At 33.3% G+C, this 26328-nt stretch overlaps 1 protein-coding gene across 1 annotated transcript in view; it reads left to right on the forward strand.

Annotated features, from left to right (window-relative positions):
- Positions 1-26328, forward strand: part of LIPI (lipase I) — a 48244-nt gene that overhangs the window by 14522 nt on the left and 7394 nt on the right. Inside the window, exons 5-9 of the mRNA XM_032277178.1 lie at positions 3583-3672; positions 4665-4832; positions 6593-6697; positions 15157-15268; positions 23491-23667. Coding sequence (XP_032133069.1) covers positions 3583-3672; positions 4665-4832; positions 6593-6697; positions 15157-15268; positions 23491-23667 — 652 coding nt within the window. The remainder of the gene's footprint in view (positions 1-3582; positions 3673-4664; positions 4833-6592; positions 6698-15156; positions 15269-23490; positions 23668-26328) is intronic.

Raw genomic sequence — 26328 nt, forward strand, 5'->3', positions numbered from 1 at the left:
TATGCTGATATCATAAAATACTGTTAGTAATGTTTTATGGGACTTTAAATATATAGATAATTGAAATAAGTTAAAAATGGCATATGATTTCAGGTGGTAAATGAATTTCAAGCTTTCTCTGTTTCATTGTATATAAGAAGGTAAAAATGACATTCAATATTTGATGTTCATAAGTTCAGTATTCATGTTGAATCTCTAGGGTATCTAGCAAGAAAATAATAAAAGAGTACTTTCAAGCTAATCAAGGACAGAAATTGAATATACTTTTTATGAAGCCTAAAAGAAGGCAGGAAAAGAGAAAGAATACATACAACAGGTGAAACAAATAGAAGGTAGATAATAAGATGGTAAAATTAAACACAACTATACAGTTAAGATAAATAGCCTTATGCTTGAATTAAAATATTGTGGTTGTCTCACTTTATTAAAAAGTTAAAATCCCACTCTTATTTAGTAAAGGCATATATAAAAACAAGGAAGCTGAATATTTGAAAGTAGAATGGTGATAAAAAATATATGCAAATATTATCCTCCAAATGGTGGTCAATCTATATTAGACAAAATTTATTTTATTACATAAACTACTAAAAATGTGGACAGACTTTAAAGTAGTAAAACGTTGAATTCTCAAGGAAGATATAACAATTCCAGTTTGTACGTACCTAATAACACAGCTTCAAAATATGTAATGCAATATTGACAGTAACACATTGCTAAAAGGCAACTGCACAATCATAGTGAATAATTTTAATTAAAACAATTGATATAATAGACACTAATAGAACATTACACCTGAGAACTGAAGAATTTACAGTCTTCTGAAACACACATGGCTATTTTACCCAAAATTCAGCATATACTGAACCTTAAATCTATTCTCAAATATTTCAAAGTATAGAAATCATAATCTTCTCTATCTTTAGTGCACTTAATCCAAATAAATAACAAATGTATAACTAAAATCAATATATTTTTGAAAGTGAAAAAACATTTTAAAATAACTAATGAATACTATAATAATAATAGAAATACAAAATATTTTGAATTGAATAATATTCATGTATTGCATATTAATTTTTTGATTCAGCAAAAAGCCATGGCTAGAAGTAAATGTATAGTTTTGAATAAAACTATTTTGAAAGGCTGAAAATCAATAATCTAAGCATCTTCCTTAGAAAGTTAAGAATTAAGCAAAATAAACACATAGAAATAGAGAAAGAAGCAAATATTAAACATACCAAAAGATTACTTGAATAAAAATTATGAATTGCAGATGCTTTAAAAATCCAACATTTGCACTTTAGAAATGATAAAAATTAATTATCATTTTAAAATTTATTTATATCACTTTTGCCTTCTTTTCACATAATGAAAGGAACATAGAATTATTGAACTTCATACATTTCTTTTAAAAATAAATTCTCAGAGACAAGAAACAAAGAACAAAAAGAGAAGACACAACCAGTATCAGTAACTAAGTGGTTCTGTTTCAGCCAACTGGATTCTGAGGTTGAAAAAAAACTTCAAACTCATATGAAACACAAAAATTCTTTCCTTGTGGTGTGCATAAATGTGAAAGGAAAATAAATGGTTTATGGGCTGTTATTTTTGAAACCTTTATAACACTGGAATAATGAATAATATTTTCCCAAAATGCAGAAAAAACTCTAACCCAAATGAAAAGATTAAAATGTCAGATTATATACAAATTGAGAATGTCATAAAGAATTTAAGAATGTGAACAGCAAGCCGTTAAAAAAAAAAGCAGGAAAAGAGATAAAAACCCACTATCAGCCAATAATAAAGATGATATAACCTAGTTAAGAAAAAGTCAGGACATTGTGAAAGAGACATTCCAAATAGGCAATAAACATATAAGAAGTTCTTAAAGTCAGTAAGAAAAAAATATAAATGAAAACCCAAATAAGAAGCCACATTCCTAAAATTAAAAAGCTTGACAAGACCGTTTATTACCAAAGATGTGGTACAACTGAATCAAGGGCTGCTTGTAAGTTAATGGCAAATCTCTTTTGCTCCCCTGGATTCCTCAGCAGTCCTATTGGTTTCAGTGCCTTTCAGTGGCAGGTTGGAGAAAATGATGGTTCCAAACTGGAAACCACTAGTCTTGGAACTCCATGTCAAGTTCATATATGAGGACATTTAACAGATCTCTAACACTGTTAATTTTTGATCTTGTTTTAAAAACTTTTTGGTTATTTGGGAAGCATGCCTTTCCTTGCTTAAATTCCACAAGCTAAGAGGATGATGGGATGTTAAGACAGACTGTCTAGCATATCCTCACCACTGTCCCAATCAAGTCATACATATGCTTCCCTGGATTCTAGAAGGGGACTTGTCATGAAGTCACCTAGGTTGTCCTTTGTCTTTCCTTAGGCATTAAACAGTGCTCCTCTCCCCTCTCCCCAACTTCAGTGTACATGCCCAGTGTTCTCATGTCCTTCTAACAACTCACTAGAGGCTCTTTTAACATCCTAGAACTAAGTCAAGTTGTGGCATCTAAACCCTTTTTGTCAGACCCATGTGTTTATATTTGTTTTATGCCAAATCTATTACTGATCTCTTTTGTGAGTTCACTATGTTGTAGGAAATCTTTTGTGACACAGAGTAAAGCATTGTAATCTTATTTGGTGGCACAATTTTATATCAAATCACATCCTGAGTATTCTGGGCCTTGCTAATCCTTTCATTGTTAAGACTTCTCTGAGTTATATGCTGGTAATAGGCTCAGAATCTGTACATTCACCAGTGCTGTAAGGATCTACAGGGCTACATAGGCCCTTGAATCAAAGCTATTTGTTTCATGTCACTCTGCCTTAAACAACTTCAGCTGAGGCAGCTTAGTTTTTAGATTTTTTTCCAGTTAGTGAATCCAGCACCAGCAGGTCTTAGGAATTATGACCCAAAATGAAAGCAAATCATCACACTGATGGAAAAGGCCCTGTAGGACTTGGCTTCGTTTGCTCTGAAGCTCTGTCTTACAGATTAGGCTTTAGCCATGCTGGCTTCTATGAATACCCCAAGCATGCTCACACAAATATCCCCTGGGCTCACTGCCTCACATCCTTCACATTTTAGTTCCACTCCAGCGTCTCCAAGTGGCAAATTCCTTAACCAAATGACTTAAACATGAAAATACCACCCTCATTAGATACTTCCTGTCCTCTTGTTCTACTTAACTGTTCTCCATAGCACTTATTATTATTTGACATACTGTATTTTTACTTGCTTATTATGGTTTCCTTCCAATAAAAAAAGTATTTTCCACTGCAAGGAATTTTGCTCTATTTCTTTTTTCACTTACACGTTCATTGTACAAAAAACTGTGACTGACCCATAGTAAACTCGTGGCTGACTTAATTTAATATATTAAATTAACGAAATGTACTTTTCATGAAGAATTTATAGCAGAAAAATTTATCTTTATAAAAATAGTGCTTATTTTATTTTCAGTTCTAATATTTAAAGAGTTACTTTCAGTGGATTTTACACGATATTTTGTTTTACACAAGCTACTCACCTGATTATATACACGTTATGATTCTTGGGTGCTTTTCTTCCCAGGTTTAGGCATTCAAGAGCCCTTGGGACACATAGATTTTTATCCAAATGGAGGAAATAAACAACCCGGCTGTCCTAAATCAATTTTCTCAGGTATAGTGACAATATCTTTGAATGAATTACATAGTATTTGAAATAATGAAAGAAAATAGCTTACTTTTCTCCTCTTAATCTGTAGGCAGTTTTTTGATTTCATCACCATTTCCCATGACTCAAGAGAGTTATTGATTAACAATGGTCTAATTAATTTTATTGTGCTTACTTCATAAAGGTTACCAGTAGACATCCCATTTGGTCATGGATAAGACCTCTTAGATTATATTTTTAATAATTTTAGTTCATCATTTTAAACATTAGGAGAAGTTATAAGTCATTGAGGAAGCACATGTAGCTAACGTATCATATAATGCAATTTTGATCTCAGGATTTAGTCTTAACCATTACAGTGTTACTGTACAAAGACATTTAAAAACTCTTGATACTTGGTTGTTCTGTCCATAAAGACAGCTGAGCAACTTCCCCATGGTGTGGAATTTGGCTCACATCAGAGCCATTGCAAGAAATGCTTTTAGGTCCATAATGGCAACTGGTCAAATAACGTGACCAAAGGCCACGGTAGTGGAAGAAGCTTGGTGAAAAGGATGAGGATGTACAAGGTTAGAAAAGTGGCTGGAAAATAAAAGGAAGGCAATAAAGTTTTAATGTCACCTGGTTTCATAGTCATCTTTGTCATTAGATGAAAATGTTAGGAGTGAAGGATTAGAAGGAAAAGATATGTACACTAGTTATTAAATACAGTTATATTGTGTAGGGCTTGTGAAACACTGAAATTAAACCTTTTTGCTGTGTTATTACTTTAAAAATTTATTATAAATATGCAAAAGATGTGCTAAATTTAAGTTTTCATTGGTGCTATATGTTTAGTGGTTTGAGATAAAACTGTGTATTATAGTCAGTAATATTCCTATGATACATAGTATTTAGTAAAACTTCATCTTTACTTTGCTTTTAAATGTATGTGAACATGGCTTAATATATCCACAGTTCTTTTGCTTTTTTTTTTTTTTTTTTTTTTAACCCTTAAGGAATTGAATTCATTAAATGCGACCACCAGAGAGCAGTTCACTTGTTCATGGCATCTTTGGAAACAAACTGCAATTTTATTTCATTTCCTTGTCAATCATACAAAGATTACAAGAATAGCTTATGTGTGGACTGTGGCAGTTTTAAGGATAAATCATGTCCTTGGCTAGGTAAGGGATATTGTTATGGTTACTATCATTCTTTTTAATATGCATAACATAATTGTTAGTATTTTCTGCAGGAAGCTAAACTGTGCACTCTACTTGTTAATACATGACCATTTTATGGAAAAAATTATCTGTAGAGATGTAGTACAGAGTAAATATTTCATTCCCTACTAAACATTTTCAATATATTGAATTAGAGGAACTTGATCAATTGCTTTTTTATGTTCAGTGCTGTAGGCAAATTGGGTGGCTTTATAATGATCCTTGTTCTTGATGTACAGAAACATCTAACTATCGTCCAACTATATTTTCACGTAAAGAATGAAACTTACATGGTCTTGTTAACCCTAAGGTTTGTTATTTTTTTAATGGGAGATCTAAGGAGCAAGTGAAGAGATGTGAGCCATGGTTAGCTTCTCATTTGCTATCAGCAAGTAGACATGAATCATACCTGGTTTACACCTTCTAAATGGATAAAGCTTGGTAAGAGCAGTTAAGTATTGCTACTTCTGATAACTAAATTTTTTTTTTTAGGAAATTATAGAGAAATAGGAAATTATAGAGAAAATTACTGCTAATTTCTATTAGCAATAGGAAATTATAGAGAAAAAAGAATCCACATAAACATATAATATTAGAACTGGAAAGAATTTCAGAGACTGTTTGCTTAGGGATTTTCAAAGAGAGCACTAGACCCAAGCATGCCATGAGCATGTAAACATCTGGTCATTGTCACGGCAGGATTTTCCAGAAATGTTTCCAAAGCCAAAGGGGTTCCAGGAATGGGTAGTGATTGTATAGGCTAAATTAAACCATATGCTGAAGCAGGATTGACACACACAGAGAATACCCTGGGAGGGGTATGCACTGTGCAGGCTTTGCCAATTTGATTTTTCTTTTAGACCTCTTCTGTCTATAAGATATCATGTGGGATTAGCTTCCTTCAGACCTCCTGTTGTGGATTGCTTTTCTGGTTCCAACCTTCTTCCATATAATAAGAAAATTGTAGCCCAGAGTGAATATATAAATTGTATAAAGGCATCAGTTAGAACTTGAGTAAAACTTCTGAATTCTTAATTTACTATTATTTCTACAATATTCAAATCTCAAATTTGGAGATAGCACTGTGGGAACAAAGAAATACATGAAGCATATGAAATATATATTAATATAAAGTTTATTTTATAATTTTTATCAATATATCAACATGTTATATATAATAAATATTCTACATGCACACATATGTATCTGAAATATGTATATAGTATGTACAATGTATAGCACATGTAAAATACATCTATAATACATATATATAGTATAAATAACATATATGCATGCATACCATATCTGTATGTATTATGTGTATGAGAGAACTAGGGAGCTATACTCAGGGAGCTATACTCTAAGTTTTATGTAGCCAATTTACTCTGCTTATTTATTGTAAAGAATTACAAGTAAAATTCTGAATTTATAATAGTAAAACTTCTAAAAATGGACTATAGCCATATGGAGTATGCCAAGCTTTGATAAGATTGTCCAGGGAGCAGATTTATTTGTGAATCCTGAAATTAAGAGTTGTTACTGTAATTAAAATAACTAGAATGCTACATTATTTGAAAACAATTCTTTTAAAGTTATCAAAATCCATGACGATCATCACGATGGTTATATGTACTGATCCCTTAGTTACTTCAGTGATTTGACATTTCCGTATGCTATTTAATGGAAGTCCAATTTCTAATGTTTTATTTCTCAAACCTCAGGTTATCAAGCCAAGCTATTTAAAGATGTTTTAAAAGGAAGGATGGAAGAAAGACCATTTAAGACCACTGTGTTTTTGGATACTAGTGGCACATATCCATTCTGTAGTAAGTTATTAACACTTTTAACACATAAACAAATTATTGTTTTTTGTTGCTAATTTACATTTGATTCAAAGTGTTCTTTGTACCCATTCAAAGTCCACTGTGTTCTTTCAGGCAAATTTAAAATTTGCCATAGCCAATTAGACAAATTCTACTAAGGACCTGATATTTTAGATAAAATGGACAGATGCTTGAGTAGTATTTTCCCAAAGAAGCAATCAAGGTTGTACTCCCTCACCCCAAATTTGCATATTACTCTTTTCACCTCTAGAGTTATTTTAGCCTCTAAAATGATAAGTTATTTTGGCATCTACATACAGTATGAACACCCATTTGGAAACCAAAACTAAATTGTTAATATGTAAATATAAATAAGGTCAAGAAAGCAGTAATAACTCATAATTCATTTAGAGTTAGACAAGAGAAGAAAACTTGTAGAACAAGAGAGAATCTCATAGAAATATAATACAAAATTAGATTTTTGAGGAAGTATTAAAATGCAAAATTATTCTGTTTGGAAATGAAAAACTGGAATTGGTTTGTAAATAAAATGAATCTTTTTTATGTGAAGAATTTTATGGAGGAAGTTTTAAATTCCTGTCATTGATTTTGATTACTGAGAGATAAATACTTAAAATAGATTATCATAAAATATTTTGGGTCAATCATTGTTAATGTTTCCCAGTCACAGTCACTACCAACTTCAATATATTAGTCTTCAAACATTAGTGATGTGTCCTATCAAACAGAATTGGGGCTGTCCATTTTTCAAATTAAAAATTTTATTGAGTTAATTTTAGATTTACATGTAGATGTAAGAAATAATACAGAAATACTATGAATACTTTAGTTTCCTTAAATGGAAACATTTTGCAATGCCATAGTCTAGTATCACCAGCAGGATATTGACATTGATAAAACCCACCCATCTAAATCAGATTTCCCTATACACTTGCCTGTGTGTGGCTATGTGTGTATTTGGCTCCATATAAAATAATCACATATATAGGGCTGTGTATCTACCACCACAATGAAGATTCTAAACAGTTCATCACCACAAAGAATCCTTGTATTATGCTTTTATAACTACCTACACCATTCCCCCACTTGCTGGTTTCCAATTCCTGCTATCCATTCATATATTCCTAGAAATTTGTTATTTCAAGAATGTTATATAAAGGGAACCATCCAGCATGTGACCTTTCTAATTGGCTTATTTTTTCATTCAGCACAATTTCCTGGAGGAGGTTCATCCATGTGGCATGTATCAATGATTCATTATACTTTTATTTGCTGAGTAGTATTCCATAGTAATATACCTCTATCTCTATTGTTAATCAATGTATATTGATATCTATATAATATATAGCTATATTATGTAACTCTTTCTATAGAGAGATTTATAATATCTCTATATCCATTGATAGATATATCTATATATTGATCTTGATATTATGTACTATATATCTATGTTATATATATATCTATAAATATTATATATCTATCCATATCTCTCTGTATAGATATTACATGTGGAATATGCATAAACATTTACATAGATATAGCATGTACCACCATTTGTTTAACCAATTACCTGTTGAAGAGCATCTGGGATGTTTTTAGGTTTTGGCTATGACAAATAAATTTGCTATGAATAGTGTATATTAGTTTTTGTATGAATATGTCTTCATTTATCTGTCTTAAATCCCCAGGAGTGCTATTGCTGGGACAGAAACTAATTGCACATTTAGTTTTGAAAATATTTGACATTTTTTTTGGAGTGACTGTACCACTTTACTAAATTCTCCCAATTAAAATATAAGTGATCTAATTTTCCTGATTTTTTTCAGAATATGGTGTTGTCATTATTTTTTAAAACTCCTATGCATTTTGACATGCATGCATGATACTTCCGTGGTTTTAATATTTGTTGCCTTGATGGCGGATTATATTGACTATTTCTTCTTATTATCTTTGGTGAAATGTGTATTCATGTCTTTTGAACATTTTTTAATTGGGCTTTTTTTTTTAAGCTGTTGACTTTTGTTAACTCTTTACATACCTTTTAAACTATATATGTTGTCAGGTATTTGATCTGCAAATATTTTCTTACAGTCTGTAACTTGTCTTTTTATCTGTTTTACAAAAATATTGTCAGAGAAAAAGTGATTAGTTCAAATGCGGAATAATCGATCATTAGTTCCTTTTAGAAATGTATCCTGCTTTAGGTGTCACATCTAAGAACTGTTTGTTGAGCCCTAAGTCCTGAGGGTTTTCTCCTGTAATGTTTTTTCTAAAAATTATATAGTTCTATGTGTTACATTGACATCTGAAATCCATTTATATTTAGTTTTTGTGTAGCTCCAGAACCATTTGTTGAAAGGTTTTCCTTTATTAAGTGCTTTTGCATCTTTACCAATGATCAGTTAAATATATTTTTTGTACCTATTTGTGTTGGATTCATATTTTGATCTCTACACTTTTTCACTTACCTATGTGTTTATCCCTTTTTCTAGCACCACATATCATTTAATTAATATAGCTATAGAGTACCTCTTCATTCTTCTTTGTCATGGTTATTTTAGATCTTCTGTATATGCCTTCTAATATAAATTTTAGCATAAGATTTTTTATATCTACAAAAATTTATCTGAGGTTTCAACAGAAATTGCATTAAACATGTATTTCAGTTTGGGGAGAGCTTATATTTTTACCATGCTAAATATTCTAATTCATGAATATAGTATGTCTTTCAATATACTTTGATTCTTTGATTTCTTCAATCAGCATTTTACGATTTTCGGCATACAGATAGTGTGCATCTTTTGTTATGTGTATACAACATATTCATTTTGGGTGATAATTATAAAATGTATTGCTAAATTTTGGTATCTCCGTATTCATTGTTAGTATATAGAAATGAGATTGCATCTTTTGTGTTGAAAATGTTTCCTGGGACTTGCTGAATTCATTTATTATTTCTAGGTTAAAAAAATAGATCCCTTAGAATTTTCTATGTAAGCAATTATGTTTCTGCAAATAAGAATGTTTTTATTTCTTCTATTACAATCTCTGTGCACTTAATATTTTTTTTAAATCTACTTATTGCAATGGCTAGAACTTCCAGTGCTATGTTGAATAATAGTGGTAAACCCAGACACCTTTGCCTTAGAGGAAAAAACATCCAATCTTTTGCCATTAAAGTGTGATGTTACTTATAGTTTTGTTTTGCTTTGTTTTGTAGATACTCTATAAAATTGAGTTAGTTCCCCTCTATTCCTAACTTGCTAAGTATTCTACCTCATAAATATGTGTTGGATCTTGCCATATGCTTTTTATGTGTAATTGATATGATCATGTAATTATTTTCTTTGTTGATATGTTGAACTACATTAATTGATTCTAGAATGTTGAACTAGCTTTGCATTTCAGTAGTAAATTCCACTTGGCCTTAGTGAATATTTTAAAATATATTGTTGAATTTGATTTGTTAATATTTTGTTGAGGATTTTTCTAAGTTCTTAGTAGTATTCCTTTTTTATCATTTTTGTCTGGTTTTGGCATAAGAGTAATAGTGTATTCATACTATATTAACACAGCGTCATAAAAGGAGTGGGCAAATTTTCCCTTCTCTATTACCTTTTCTGGAAGAGATCATGCTAGATTTGTGTTAATTATTTAAATGTTCGGAAGAATTTTCCAGTGAAATTATTTGGGTCTGGAGACTTTCTTGAGAGGAAGTTTTATTTATGCAAATTTAATTTATTTAAAATTTTAAGACTACTTGGATTATCTGTTTCAAAATTTTTTTTAGGATTGCAGTGTCTGTAGTAATGCCTTTTGTTTCGTTCCTGATAGTGATTTATCTCATTTCTTTTTATTTTGTCTGTCTTGCTAGACAAAGTGGTTTATCAATTTTATTGTTTTTTATTCAAGAACCAGATTTTTGTTTAATTAATTTTCTATTATGTTATTTTATTAAATTTCATTAATTTCTGCTTTGTTCTTTCCTTTCTCTATGTATATATTTACACACACACATATTTTGTTCTACTCTATTTGGGTTTATTTTGTTCTTTTTCTATTTTTTTGAGGAAGGAACTTAAATTGTTGGCCTCAGATATTTCTTCATTTCTATTGTAATCATTTAGTGCTATGAAATTCCCTCTCAGTACTTCTTGAACTGTATTCCTTGTGTTTTGATATATTGTATGTTTTTATTCTGTCCTATGTATTTTTTAGAGAACTCTTCTTTGACTGTGGGTTAATTGTTAGCATGCTGTTTAATTTCCACTATTTAGAAATTTTCCTGTTGTCTTCCTGTTGCTGATTTTTAGTTTAATTTTATTATTGCTAGAAATCAAACTCTGTATCATTTTTTAACAATGTGCTGAGGTATTTTTAGTCGCCGAGGATTGATCTCTTTAGGTGCATGCTTTGAAGGTACTTGCAATACATGTGTATTCTGCTTCTTTGGGTATAAGATAATATTTTGTTGGCTGATCTCAGGCATCATTAAGTCATTATGGCATCAACTTAAAGTAAAAAAAAATGTCCTCTAAACCCAACAGATATAAAGTTCCAAATCTTGTCTAATTCACCTAAATCAGATTTGGCTAAAGCTCTGGCTATAAGTGCATGGAAATAATTTTTCGTCATCTGTGGTGAATCTCAGGAATCCACTTACCTCCTCCTCAAATACAATGACACAACATAGACATAGGATACCAGTTATAGGCATTCTTGTTCAAAGAGAAAAAAAGTAGAAGAAAAATAGAGTCAACTGTCCCATGCAGCTTTTAAATTCAGCAAGGCAAACTCCGTTTGATTTTAAGGCCTGGGAATAATTCTGTATGGTTCATGGCTCTTCTCCCTGGGTTCATGGTATGTTGGTCTCTTAGAGTCCTTCTCTTTCTCTTTCTCCCCCTTCTTCTTTAGATGTGTAAATGGTAGCATATGTTTGCATCTGAGTAATTTTTTCATCTTGTTTCTTGTTTGTAGAATTCTTACAGGCCTCAAAACTTTCTGTCATTTTATACTCTGTTGCCTTTAGTCTATGTGGGCAGTATTTATACCACTATTACATTCTCCACAGCCTGGTGGATCTCCGTACATGTCACAGAGAGTCATTCCATTAGAAAAGAGACTCTTCCATATCATTTCTAGAAAATCCTGCCTCTATCACTGGCCTCTGCTGAGATGGCTAAAGGAACCTGTGAGTCACCTGCTTAATATTTTCAAAGACCCTTTTGTGTGACTAAATACTCTGATTTCTAAAATCTTTCTGAGGGTGTAGTTCCAGCTACACCCTCAGCTCTCTCTCTAGATCTTCATTTCCCATGGTAAATTTCTTAATTTGGGCATCTTTAGTAAACTTGCTAGGCTGATGATTTCCCAAATCAGCAAGTCAGGACTCCTTTAAATTTAACAGTTTCATTTCAGTTTCTGTCTTTCCTCTCACAATTCACGATGAGCACCAAGGAGAAATCTGGCCCCACTTTCAATCCCTGACTTGTAAATCCCCTTAGTTAAATTTCAGATTTCTTCATTTACAATTTCTGCTTTCCACATAAATTGCAGGATATAATTCCACTAAGCTACCTGCCACTATGTAGCAAGGATTCTTTTTCTACCAGTTTCCAATACCTTTTTTTTTTTTTTTTTTTTTTTGTGATGGAATCTCCCTCTGTTGTTCAGACTGGCATGCAGTGGCACAATCTCTGCTCACTGCAACCTTCACCTCCTGGATTCAAGTGATTCTCCTGCCTCAGCCTCATGGGTAGCTGGGACTACAGGTGCCTGCCACCAGGCCAGGCTAATTTTTGTATTTTTAGTAGAGACAGGGTTTCACCATGTTGGCCAGACTAGTCTTGAACTCGATCTTGTGATCTGCCCACCTCAGCCTCCCAAAGTGCTGGGATTACAGGCATGAGCCACTGCACACAGCCTCCAATAACATATTTCTGATTTCTGTCTGAGTCCTCAACAACAGCAAGATTAACATTCTTATTCACTTCATTAGACATCCATATTTCTCACCAACAGTCTTTTTGCAATGTGTGTTTTCTTTGCCATGTTCATTATTTCCTCCTGTGTCCTTACTAGTGTAAGCACATTTCTAATAACAATTTATTCAAGGAAATCTAGGTTTTCCTATTATGTTCCTGAAAATTCCTCCAGCTTCTGCTCATTTCTAATTTGGAAGCAACTTTTCCACTTGCATATGTTTGTTATAGCACTATCCCGTTCTTTGTATCAAAATGAATATAGCTTTTCTATCACTACTATAACAAATTACCGCAAATTTGGTGGCTTAAGACAGCACAAATGTATTATCTCGAAGTTCGGTAGTCCAGAAGTCTAATACAGGTGTCACTGTGCTAAAGTCAAGGTGTTGGCAGGTGCATTCGTTTCTTTCTTAACTTTTTTAACTCCTGAGGTTGTTCACATTCCTTGGCTTGTGTCATTTTCCTTCACATTGGTGGACTGAGTCCTCATATTATATAATTTTGAACCTTCTTCTGCGCCACATCTCTTTTTCTGATTCTCCTCTTTTGTCTTCCTCTTCCTCTTTTCAGGTGATAACATTAGGTCCACCTGGATAATTTAATATAATGTAACTACTTAAGAACAGCTGCTTAGCAATTCTAATTTTATTTGCTATCTTAATTATCGTTTGCTATGTAAGATAACATACTTGTAGTTTCCAGGGACTAGGACAAGGACATATTTGGGGAGGCCTACAACAATTACAATATGCAGACATTATTTATCACTGTTTAGTGATTCCAACATTTAACCACTTCAAGTAAGATGTGAAAACCTCACATCCATGTAGGTCCTTTTACATTCCCCACTTTTCCTGATCTTGATTTTGAATATCAGATTTTGTAATAATTTTTGTTTCAATCCTCAAATAACATTCATAAAATCAATGAAAAAAAAAACATAATCTGTTGTAGGTACCCATATTTATTCTTTTCCTGTTGTTCATTCTTTCTTCATAACGGTTCTTGATTATTTCATCAATTCCTTTATGTTTGAAGAAATTACTCCTGACAATCTGTAAGGATAAGTCTGGTAGTAAGATTTTTTTTTTTAACTGTTTCTTTTTCTGATAATATCTCTATTTCACCTTCATTCTCAAAGGACAATTTTGTTGGATGTAAGATTTGATGTTGACAGTGTTTTCTTTCAACACTTGAAAAATGTAATATTTTCTTTCGGCCTCCATGGCTTCCAGATGTGAAATCCAATGTGATTCAAATTGGTGTTTCCCTGTAGGTAATGCATCATTTGTTTTTGGCTGCTTTTAAGATTTTTATTTCTTTGATTTTACTTTTGCAGTTTTATTATGATGTGTCTTGGTGAGAATTTCTATTTATTCTATTAGCTTTTTCAATCTGTTTTTTTTTTTTTTTTTTTGCCAAATTTAGAATGTTTTCAGCTATCGTGTCTTTGAATATTCTTAATGGCCCCACACTCTTTTTTCTTTCTGACACTCTAATAGCACAAATATTCTTCTGGCCTTGGCTTTAATTTCTCTCTATTTCTGCCTTCTGACATCTACCCTTCCTTCTTCCGGGCTTGGTTGCATATTGAAACGTGGATTGTACACCTAGCATTTCCAAGTACTTATAGTGGGAGAGTGGCTTAATCTGTAACATCTCAATATTCTATGCTGCCAGAAATCATCTGAGCAAGTCTGAATGCCCATTTTTATGGTCAAAATGAATCAAAGTACTTTTTCTGAGGCTGTGAAATAACTTCAAAGTAAGAAGTGCTACTTTGTACCTCTTGTGTCAGAGATGGGAAAAATCCAATCACAAATTCATCGTCTTTTAGTGTTTGAGGTAACTCTTAGAGAGTCAGGATTTCCTGCACAGACCTGGCAATATATAGGAGTGAGTTCAGCATCCTTGCATGTGAAAGACATACTCGACCAACGTTTAGTAAAGGCAATTTGAATAAGAACTACTATGAACTTGCCTTATATAGGATTATTTAATCTGACAGTCATTCTTGAACAGCCAGTGAAATTAGGAATTGTTTGCCAAGCAAACAGCTGGCACTATTAATCAGATAATTAAGAAATCTTATCATATTTACCTTAGGTGTGCTATTGAAAGTATGAGTTGCTTAATTGGCCTAATTTCTGAAATGTTTTGGTTTCAGACTAGTTAGTATTTAGAAGCTATTTGTTTGGCACTCCACCATACCCATTACTAGCTGGCAGGCTTTTTCATTCCTCATGTTTAAGAGTAGTCAAAAATTGACAAACAAAAGTTAAAATATATTATCCATTTACCAAATGAGTCCTCTCAATAATATTGTTTGCATATGTAATAAAAGCCTAGATTATGTATCTATCTATACATATACATACATATGTATTTGAATATATACCAAAACCAAAAAATTAAAAAATAACGTGAGTTGCATTCTATATTTTTATTTTATAGCCTATTATTTTGTTCTCAGTATAATTGTTCTGGATAAAACTATGACGGATGGCTCTTTTTCATTTAAATTATTAAACCAGCTTGGAATGATTGAAGAGCCAAGGCTTTATAAGTAAGTAAAATGCAGTATTTTCTTCTCTCCTAAATTCAATGTTTGCTTTCTTCAGGATCCCATCCAACAGATAATTTAAATATTATAGTTTGTTTTTAATCCAGAGAGTCTCAAAATGTTAAATATTAAAAGGATCTCATGTGTTACATTCTAAATCCTTCATGTTACAGAGAAAAGTAACATATTTAAAGAGATTCCTTTACTTTAAGCAACTAGAGACTTTAAAAGTTATACATGTATAAGGAGATCAAGACCATCCTGGCTAACAAGGTGAAACCCTGTCTCTACTAAAAATACAAAAATTAGCCAGGCCTGGTGGCACACACCAGTAGTACCAGCTACTTGGGAGGCTGAGGCAGGAGAATCCCTTGAACCCAGGAGGCCGAGGTTGCAGCGAGCCAAGATGGAGCCACTGCACTCCAGCCTGGGAGACAGAATGAGACTCTGTCTCAAAAAACAAACACACAAAAAAAGTTATAAGAGTTAAAGATGGCTTTGTTTCTTTCTCTCTCTTTTGACTCTCATTGCAGTCTTTCTCCTAACCACCTTGCCTTCTAATTTCTCCAGTTTTTAGGCAGTATCATGTTCACAGTGATGTGAATAAATGTTTAGTGACTTCTGTAAATAGAGTGACACAATTTTAGGATTGTGTCAGAGAGCGATTCCCACCTACAACGCTCCCAAATAATAGGAAAGGGTTTTGTTTGTTTCTCAATCTTCTATTTAACTTTGTATGTAGGTACATATGTATGTGCACGTGTGTATACGTATTTTTAAGGTTGTATAATTATATAAAAGAATGTTCTTGGCTTGAGCTTGTTGAATATATATTTCTGTGTTTAATAAATTCTTAAACTAGATATTTTTTTTTTTCTTAGAAGAATGATATAAAGGGGCACATTACTATACAATTGTGGTTTCCAACCTGCTGTGCTAGACTTCTAAATAGCCATTAAATAATGAAATGATTTTCAAAAGGCTCACAGGCACCGTATCTAGTGATCAAAAGCAATATAAAGGTTTGTTTTGTTGTGGATAGACACAGTAATTTGGCTACAGTTTTCACTGGTTATTGAACAGATTAGGATTTCAGGAAGCATAGATGATATTTCCAACATTTACTGCTGTACAGTTTAGGTAGCTACAGTACATAAGTTAATTAATTAACGAATTTAATGTGTGATGGACCTTGGACTTGAGTACATAGAGATATCCAAATTCTGTGAGCCAGGAGAAAGTCCCTGACTAGTTATTTATTTGCACATTCACAAACAATGGAAGTGAAAATGTTTAATGTTACGGTGTTACTAACACTTAAGTAAAATATGAAACAATATTAAAATACAAAAAGTAGCCATAGCTCATAATAATAGATAAACTTTTCAAACCTTGGAATCCACAAAGAAAATAATGATAAGCTCACCGTAATGAAAATATGAAATACCTGTGTACTGAGGTAACATAAAGACCATTATGTCATGGGATGCCATGATCATCCTTAGAGATAATATCCTGGGTTACAAGTCCAGCAAAGTTTTTAAAATTTTGAACATATTTTAAATATTTTACTATTAGATTGTATACATTTAATTTTCTTAAAGTTAATCAAGGCATTTCAGATAATTTAACAGTTGGATAGGACTGGTAATGAAAGTGTAGCAATTATCCTTGTTCTTTTCCCTTTTTAAACTAACCTTCCATCACCCAAAGAAGATAAAAGAAATTAAACAAAAATTCTGGCCAGAATCCATGGCTCATGCCTGTAATCCTAGCATTTTGGGAGGCCAAGGTGGGTGGATAATGAGGTCAGGAGTTCGAGACCAGCCTGACCAACATGGTGAAACCCCATCTCTACTAAAAATATGGAAAAACAAAAACAAAAACAAAAACATTAGCCGGGCATGGTGGCACACACCTGTTATCCCAGCTACTCAGGAGGCTGAAGCAGGAGACTCACTTGAACCTGGGAAGTGGATGTTATAGTGAGCCAAGATTGTGCCATTGTACTCCAAACTGGGCAGTAGAGCAAGACTTTGTCTCAAAAAAATAATTCCAATCCAAATTCTTGACTTTCATTGGAACCCATATTTTATTGAGAGAAACTTTTTGGCCCTTTTCACCTAATTTTGAACACTGTATGTTTTAAAATAATAACTAATATTATTCCATAATTGTTCATTGCTTTAAATTGCTTACAGTTTTATATATGAATGTATATACATATGCATTCACGCATGATCTATTATTTATTCTTGTCAGAAACATGCGTTTTGCTATTAAATTGATTTAAATCGTTCAACATCAAACTTATTCGGGCATTTTTCATTTTTCAAAATAATGGGGATCCAAACTGACACAGATAGTATTTTGTTCTCAGGGAAGTCACAGATTAATGGAGACTCATGCATAATTGTAGCTTTTAACAAACTGTTTTACATAAGAAGATCACTTAATGTACGGTTCAAGCAGAGAGAAGAAACAAGGAAGCATATGAAAGCAAGGCAATACAGCCGGGGAAAAGAAAGAATGTACCAAAAACATAGAGATAGGAGAGTACCTGAAGTGGTTTGGCTCTTTTTCCCCACCCAAATCTTACCTTGAATTGTAGTAATCCCCACGTGTCAAGGATAAGCCCAGGTTGAGATAATTTAATCATAGGCGTGGTTTCCCCCATACTATTCTCCTTGGTCCTGCAGGTGTGCAGAAGACAAGAATTGAGGTTTGGGAACCTCCACCTAGATTTCAGAGGATGTGTGGAAATGCCTGAGTATCCAAGCAGAAATCTGCTGCAAGGGCAGAGCCCTTATGCAGAACCTTTGCTAGGGCAGTGTGGAAGGGAAATGTGGGATTGGAGCCCTACACAGAGTTCTCACTGGGGCACTGCCTGATGGAGCTGTGAAAAGAGGGCTACCATTCTCCAGACCCCAGAATGGTAGATCCACTGACACTTGCGCTGTGCACCGGGAAAAGCTGCAGACACTCAATGCTAGCCATGAAAAGAGCTGCAAGAGGGGCTGTACCCTGCAAAGCCACAGGGGTGAGCTGTCCAAGGCCATGGGAGCCCACCTCTTGCATCAGCATGCCCTGGAAGTGAGACACGGAGTTAAAGGAGATCATTTTGGAACTTTAAGGTTTTTGTGTTTTTTTTTTTTTTTTCATTTTTATTTTTAAGGTTTAATGACTGCCCTATTGGATTTTGGACTTGCATGGGGCTTGTAGCCCCTTTGTTTTGGCCAATTTCTCTTATTTGGAATGGGTGTATTTACCCAATGCCTATACCAGCATTGTATTTGGGAAGTAACTAACTTTTTTTTTATTTTACGGGCTTATAGGTGGAAGGGACTTGTCTCAGATGAAACTTTGGACTTGGACTTTTGGATTAATGTTGGAATGAGTTAATTCTTTGGGGGACTATTGGAAGGGCATGATTGTGTTGTGAAATGTGAGAACATGAGATTTTGGAGGGTCAGAGGCAGAACAATATGGTTTAGCTTTGTGTCTCCACCCAAATCTCACCTTGAATTGTAATAATCCCCACATGTCAAGGGCAGGACCAGGTGGAGATAATTGAATAATGGGGGTGGTTTCCCCCATAATATTCTCTTGATAGTAAGTTCTCAAGAGATCTGATGGTTTTATAAGGGGCTTCCCCCTTTGCTCGATTCTCATTCTTCTCTCTCCTGCCGCCATATAAAACAGGACATGTTGCTTTCTCTTCTGCCATGATTGTAAGTTTCCTGAGGCCTCCCCAGCAATGCAGAACTGTCAGTTCTTTTCTTTATAAATTACCTCTTTATAAATAACCTCTTTTCTTTATAAATTACCAAGTCTTGGGTATTTCTACATAGCAGCATGAGAATAGATTACTACAGTATCTAAATTCAAAAATTGCACTCAACCATCAGCCTAGAACAGTTGTTTCAAATTTGTTCAGAAGGCAAAGAAACTTAGCCTTGAGTTAACTTACAAACATATTCTATGTGCAACAGGATGAAATAGTGATAGCTTTATTCACACACTTGGATTAGTGTATTTTCCTGAATGGATATAAAATATGGGAATATATATACATATGTTATAACCTGTCCACCTAATCTTGGATAATGACTTTACTGTTTTTTTATTAATATTATTTTCTAATACAGTCATGCATCACTTAACAATGGGAATATCCTCTGAGAAATGCATACTTAAGCAATTTTGTCATTGTTTGGACATTATAGAGTGTATTTACACAAACCTAGATGGTATAGCCTGCTACACACACACGCTATATGGAGTGTAACATAAGTTCGTAACCTAGAAGCAATATATTACAAACCTGTACAGCATGCTACAGTATTGAATACTGGAGGCAATTGTAACATAATCATTAATATTTGTGTATGTAAAAATATCTAAGCATACAAAAGGGTAGAGTAAAAATATGGTGTTATAATCTTATGGGATCACTCTCATATGTGCAGTCCTTTGTTGACCAAAACATCATTATGTGGCACATGAGTATACATTTAATTAAGTTTTGGGATTTAAATTGTCTTAAAGATACCACTGGCGTCAAAGAATTTTAAATGATCTTTTATTTTCTTTTTCAAAATGGAAACAGGATTATTTATTCACTGTAGAAAATGTATAAGAGTATATAATAGAAAACAAGGATCACCTATAATTATATCATCCAGAAATATCTACACTTTGCATTTGGTTTATAATTATTCCTCCTCCTCCCTCTTGTACATGCTCTTACGTACAGACACATTCTTTTTCTTTCTTTCTTTTTTTTTTTTTATTATACTTTAAGTTTTGGGGTCCACATACAGATCATGCAGGATTGTTACATAGGTTATACACATGCCATGGTGTTTTGCTGCATACATCCTCCCATCATCTATATTAGGTATTTCCTAATGTTATCCCTCCCTAATCTCGCAACCCCTGATATCCCTCCCCTAGCTCCCCAACCCTGCAACAGATCCCAGTGTGTGATGTTTCCCTCCCTGTGTCCATATGTTCTCATTGTTCAACACCCACTTATGAGTGAGTACATGCGGTGCTTGGTTTTCTGTTCATGTGTTAGTTTGCTGAGAATGATGGTTTCCAGCTTTATCCCTGTCCCTGCAAGGGACATGATCTCATCCTTTTTTATGGCTGCATAGTATTCCATGGTGTATCTGTGTCACATTTTCTTTATCCAGTCTATCATTGATGGGCATTTTTTTATTTAGCAAAATTAGGATCTGATTGAAATGTGTTCTGCATCCTGATTTTTGTACTGAATGTTATTTTTTCTATGCCATTAATGATTCCTTGGACCAGGTGTATTAATATGCTAATACAGGATGTTAAATGGAAAATATCAATATTGGGTATTCAAGATAGAAGGATGGCCCAGACATATGAGTAATGGAGAAATTAGAGGGAACAACACCAGAGACAGGAGGCTACAGAAGTAGTTACTGTGATAATTCATGTGAAAGATAATGTGAGCCTGGGTCTAAGTCAGTGGGAATGAAAAAACAGGATAAGGGAGATTCTAGAAGTTTTGGGCTTTAGAATAGGTATGTTATGTGTTTGCATGGTTAATTGAATAAGTGAAAGTTAAGGAAAGAAACCAATCTAGAGTGACTTCAAGTTTCAAGCTTTGTGACAATTTAAAAAGTATAAAGCCATTCTACACTGATCTAAAAGTTACATGGAGAGAATCCAATTCAGTCCATTCATTAAAAATTATTGAGTTCTTCTATAGACCAGAACCTGTGCTAGGAATAGGGGATACAAATCTGGATAGGTAAGATGTTCTGCTCTTATATAAATCAGGTGTCTGCAGCAGATAGATTTTAAATTAATAATAAAAATGAAACAATGATGTCCATCATTCCTCAATTCAAACAACTTTTAATGAGCATCTACATTGAACCAGGCACTGTGTTAGCTGCTGGGCGTACTGTGATGAGAAAATCAGTCACGGTCCTACCTTCATTAAGTTTGTAGCATAATGAGACATGTTAGGATAGACAAAGAGTTATAAAACTATATACGTAAAATCTGTTCATGAAAAATTGTCTTGACACAAATCGTAGTGTATATGGAAAATTAAAATAGGGGATGTAAATTAGTGGGGTGACTAAAAGCTTCCCCATGATACTATGTTGAGTCCTAAATGATGAACAGGACTCACCGCCCTGCTGCATTCCAGGCTGAAGGACCAATAAATACAGAATATCTGAAGCAAGAAGCATGGCCCTCTTCAAGAGGTGAAGAGAGTTTAGTGTGTTTAAGAATAGAGACTGGGGAAGCAAAAGAAAGAGGGGAAATATAGAGAACACTTAGATATTTTGTAGAAATTAGAACTCATAGGCCATGTTCCAGAATTTATATTTTATTAACTGGGCACATGAAAACCACTGAAATATTTTAGTTGTGGCAGTCAGGTTGAGGCCATAATTGGATTTTTCTCTTGGAAAAGCAATTTGACCTCAGTGGATTGAAGAGAAACAAAGCAAGATGCCGTTGCAGGAATATGGCATGACACAATGGTGTCCTGGGTTTGAAGGTTTAGAGTTGAGATGGAAAAATGAGGGATACAAATCAGTTTTGATATTTCAGAGGTAAAGTCAGCAGATAATGTGGCAGTTGAAAGAAGGGTGCTATCAAAGATGAATCCTAGTTGTTAGACTTGGGTATTAGGTGGTAGTGCCATTTAATACTCTAAGAAAATCTAAGTTTTAGTTTTAGTATTTTTTGTTGTTGTTGTTGTTGGAGAGAGTGTTAGGGAAGAGGAGTAATTTAGATTTGAACCTAGTGAGTTTCAGGCATCCTTGAGACATCCAAATGGACATGTTGAATGACAGTGGATACATGTATCTAAAACTTAGCATACAGGCCTTAGCTGAAGGTAGAGATTTTGCCGTCATGAGCAAACTGTTGGTAATTGAAGCCCCTTTCATGGCTGTGAATTTGTATGGGAAGATAACACATACCTATCTGGCTATGTTGAATTGAATCATCTCTGAAAAATTTCGATAAGTTCATGCAAAGACATTAGAGATATATCTAATGACATTATAGTCCGTGACATTGCAGGTAACCCTGCAAGGAGGTAGCAGAGATGGACTTTGAGTGAATAATCGTGTCCTTTTTCTGGTTTCTAACTGTTGCAAGGAATCAAAAAGAGAGCAGAAAAAATGTGAGGTGGCAGGAAGTGCTGGGTGCCCCACTGGTTACTCTTCAGCTGTTCTCTCTGTGATTGTCACCTTTGATTAATCAAGTTGTTGTTGGCTCAAAAGAGAAAGTTCTTTAAACTGATTTTTCAAAAAACCTTTTCTTCCCTTCACTTCTGTCGTCTTCTTTAGTCCCTTCCCTTTCTCCTCCTCCTCCACCTTTTACTTCTCTTTCTCTCCTTTTATCTCCTCCTCCTACACCTCTTCTTCCCCCTTCTCCTTCGCCTCTTTGCCATCAGTTTTATCTAGTGAGAAAAAGTGCAACAGGGTAGCTAGAGCTCCTCTTGGGTCAGGAAAGCCCTAATTGACATAAATGGCTCTCCAGGGACCCACATTTCTGGCACATAGGAGTGAGAAATTGAGCAGAGCAGTGAAGAGTGTTATTAGCTGTGTGGCTTTGCGAAACACACTTACGTGCTCTGATGTTGTTTTCTTATCTGTAAAATGGTAATACTCATAGTACCTAATAAAAGGAGTTGTTCAGGTAGTTAAATAAGGTTAAGTATGCAAAGCTTAATTACATTGTAAATGCATGGAAAATTGTACTTATTAAACACTATATTTCTGTTTTGAACCTCAGGGCTTTGAAAGTTATTCCTTTCGGTCAAAAATATTTGATAAATTATTTTTAAGTTTTCCCTTGAACATATAGTCTATTGAAGGAACTGTGATAATTAAAGAATCTAAAAAGCATATACAGGATGACTTCTCTAATTTTAGACAAATGTACAAACCAGACATCTACTCAGAAAGACATGTCACTTTTTACCTAAAAAAAGCATTTTCAAAACAGTTATATGATGGAATACATTTATTATTATTATTTTGTTCTTCTATAAATTACTGTTTTAATTATTTTAATAAATACTCCAATAATATTTTGTTTGGTCTTTTCCCTATAATATTGTTCCCTGTGGCCTCCCTTATTAGGATTATATTGATTTTAGAATTGAATTATGTTTCAAATTATTAATATGCTGAACATATCAAATTTCTCTCTAGAAAGAACAAACCATTTTATAAACTTCAAGAAGTCAAGATTCTCGCTCAATTTTACAATGACTTTGTAAATATTTCAAGCATTGGTTTGACATATTTCCAGAGCTCAAATCTGCAATGTTCCACATGCACATACAAGATCCAGAGTCTCATGTTAAAATCACTTACATATCCAGAAAGGTAAGAAAATTAAATTTTGATTTCAACATGTTATCTTTTAAACTTGAAACTATTAGTTTGTTAAGTAATGTTTTAAGAATTCATGTATTCAAATATCTGTTGTGTATGTCAGTCTATATTTTACACAAATATTAGAATCTCAAAATGGTGTAAAGTTATTTTTTTCTTGCTTGAATGAAATTTGTTTGATAATCCCATTGTGTAATCAAAGAAAAATAACACAATCATTTCAAAGACACAATAAAGATGAAAAAAGTAACAACAATGTCTGCCTTAGAAGTTTACCAGTAATTTCTGCCATAAACATACATATTTACGGAGTGGTGAGAGTCCTTTTCTGCAATTTTTTAGATGAGGTCCAATGATGAAAACTCTCTAAGGAAATAGATGGTCACAGAAGATATACTTTATCATGACTTCCAGCATTATCTTCTTTTTCTCAACTTCACTGCTGTTCTATTGGGAAGACAGAAAAGTCCATTTTCATCTGCTGTACCTAAGATCCTATGGATCACTTGAGATCCAACCCTAAGAATACACTGACAGGAGTGAGACTCTCAGATATGCACTATAACAGCTTGAGGAGAAGCTGACGCTTTACTTTGCAGTTTTATAGCCATCTGTCTTGATTTGTCAGCATATCACAAATATCTCCATTCCCATTAAAATGTAACACAATCCTTACTGTGTGGGCACAATTTTCCTGAAGACGACATGCTCTAGAAGTGTTTTTCTTATTACATTTAATATACTTTTCTCAGTTTTTTGTCCTCACAATCACAGAGGTTTTCCCACTATCCTTGTTTCACATGGTATCAGTGTAAATTTTTGCTATAAAAGAATCCATATTTCCATTGACAACACCTTGTGAAACCCTTGAGAACCACTAAAAATCTCTTTTATAAGTTGGTCATCTGTCAATTTGCATATGTGAGTTGTCCAAACAGTAAGCATCAGCTGACAGCCAGTAGTAGAAATGGGTGCATACATTGCTAGAAATCTCTCTTTAGTTGACTGTGGTGCTTCCTCTTTATTTCTCTTTGTGTTCCTGTATTTATATTTATATATATATTTATTTCCCAGTTATCTTCCTGTCAATGTTAAACATAGTACACAAGAACCTGTGGAGTGTAAAAATAAAAATAATAAATGTTAAGAATACACATTTAGATGAGATCTATTTCAACAGAAGAGAGTTGGGAAGTCATTTGTAACTTTTGGTGTGATATTATTTAGTCACTGAAAAGTCAATAAATCAGATGTCACCATAATGGCAAAAATCTAGGAGTAGTTTTATTGTTCCTTGCCTATGATTGAAATTCTTACAAAAACACCAAAATATCTGAACATTGTCAGCAGGAACATTAGCAACATCATTCACTATGAAAGTACAGAGTGGGTAGGGATAAAGCCCTGAAGGACTAGAGCTGCAAGACTTTCAATCTGCTACTAATCTTTGCATCTATTATTATTATTTGGGGATTCCATTATCTGCTCATTAGAACAGCATATGTGGTTATGGAGTAGGCATATGTCACTGTTCTAATGAGCAGATAATGGAATCCCCAAATACAGTAGCCTTTTACCATTAAAAGTACGAGTTGTTTTGGAACAGAGAGAGTAATCAGAAGCAAAAAAGTAAATAATAATAATAATAATAATAGAACAGCATATGTGGTTAACAGCATAATATTTTCAAAAGAATCTGGAAATGATTGAACTAAATGCAATCAGGCTGAATAACTAGAGGTGTTAAAACAAGTATGTAAGGCACTCAAACTAAAGCTGTAAAATTTTGGTATCCATATACATTTAATTAATTTTTTATCAAGGTATTTTTACAAGAAAATGTCACTTCATTAAGTTTTCTCCAATTATGGAATGCTTATATATTTATTATATGTTGGGAAAAAATTGTCATTTGTCATTATTATGCTGTGATAATTCTTTAATTTTAATAAGTATATAACATTTAATGTTACAGCTATTCCATAATCAATTTAAAAATTACCCTACTTTTGGGGAGTCAATTTATTTATAATTTTTAGTGCTGTTAATCAAACTGTAAATGTCTTCTACAGAAATACGTATGTGCATTTTTGATCTTTTATTTATTAAACAAACATTTGTATAACACATATTATATGCCAGGCAATATATTACATTATTTATAAATATTACATTATTTAATCTTAACAATTGTACAAAATAGACTATAGCTATTCCCATTTTACAGGTAAAGAAAATGAGGCACGGAAAGATTAATCACATTTTCAAGGCGATAAAGCTAGTAATTAGCTGAACTGAAATTCAGACCAGGGTACTCTGGCTCCAAAGCTGATACTCTTAAATGTTACTTTCTGCTATGTCTCTGAAGTATAAATTCTAGAAGAGGATAGGGCCAGAAGTATTAACACTTGGGGATTATTAGTGTATTTTTTCACTTATTTCCAGTATATATATAGAATTTTACATAACTACTATTGATGACACAAGATGGCAATTTCAGTATAACTTCAACAATATGCTTTTTTTTCCCTAATTTGGGAAGAGATATGTTATGTGTCATTGCCTTAACTTTAATTTATTTGAATATGATTGGGGTTAGGCATTTAAAAACATGTCCATTAATCATTTTTTCTTTCTTTTTAAAATTGTTCC

The sequence above is a fragment of the Sapajus apella genome, unplaced genomic scaffold (genome assembly GCF_009761245.1).
Source record: "Sapajus apella isolate SASKATOON/1434 unplaced genomic scaffold, GSC_monkey_1.0 scaffold8, whole genome shotgun sequence".
In the NCBI taxonomy this organism is placed as follows: domain Eukaryota; kingdom Metazoa; phylum Chordata; class Mammalia; order Primates; family Cebidae; genus Sapajus; species Sapajus apella.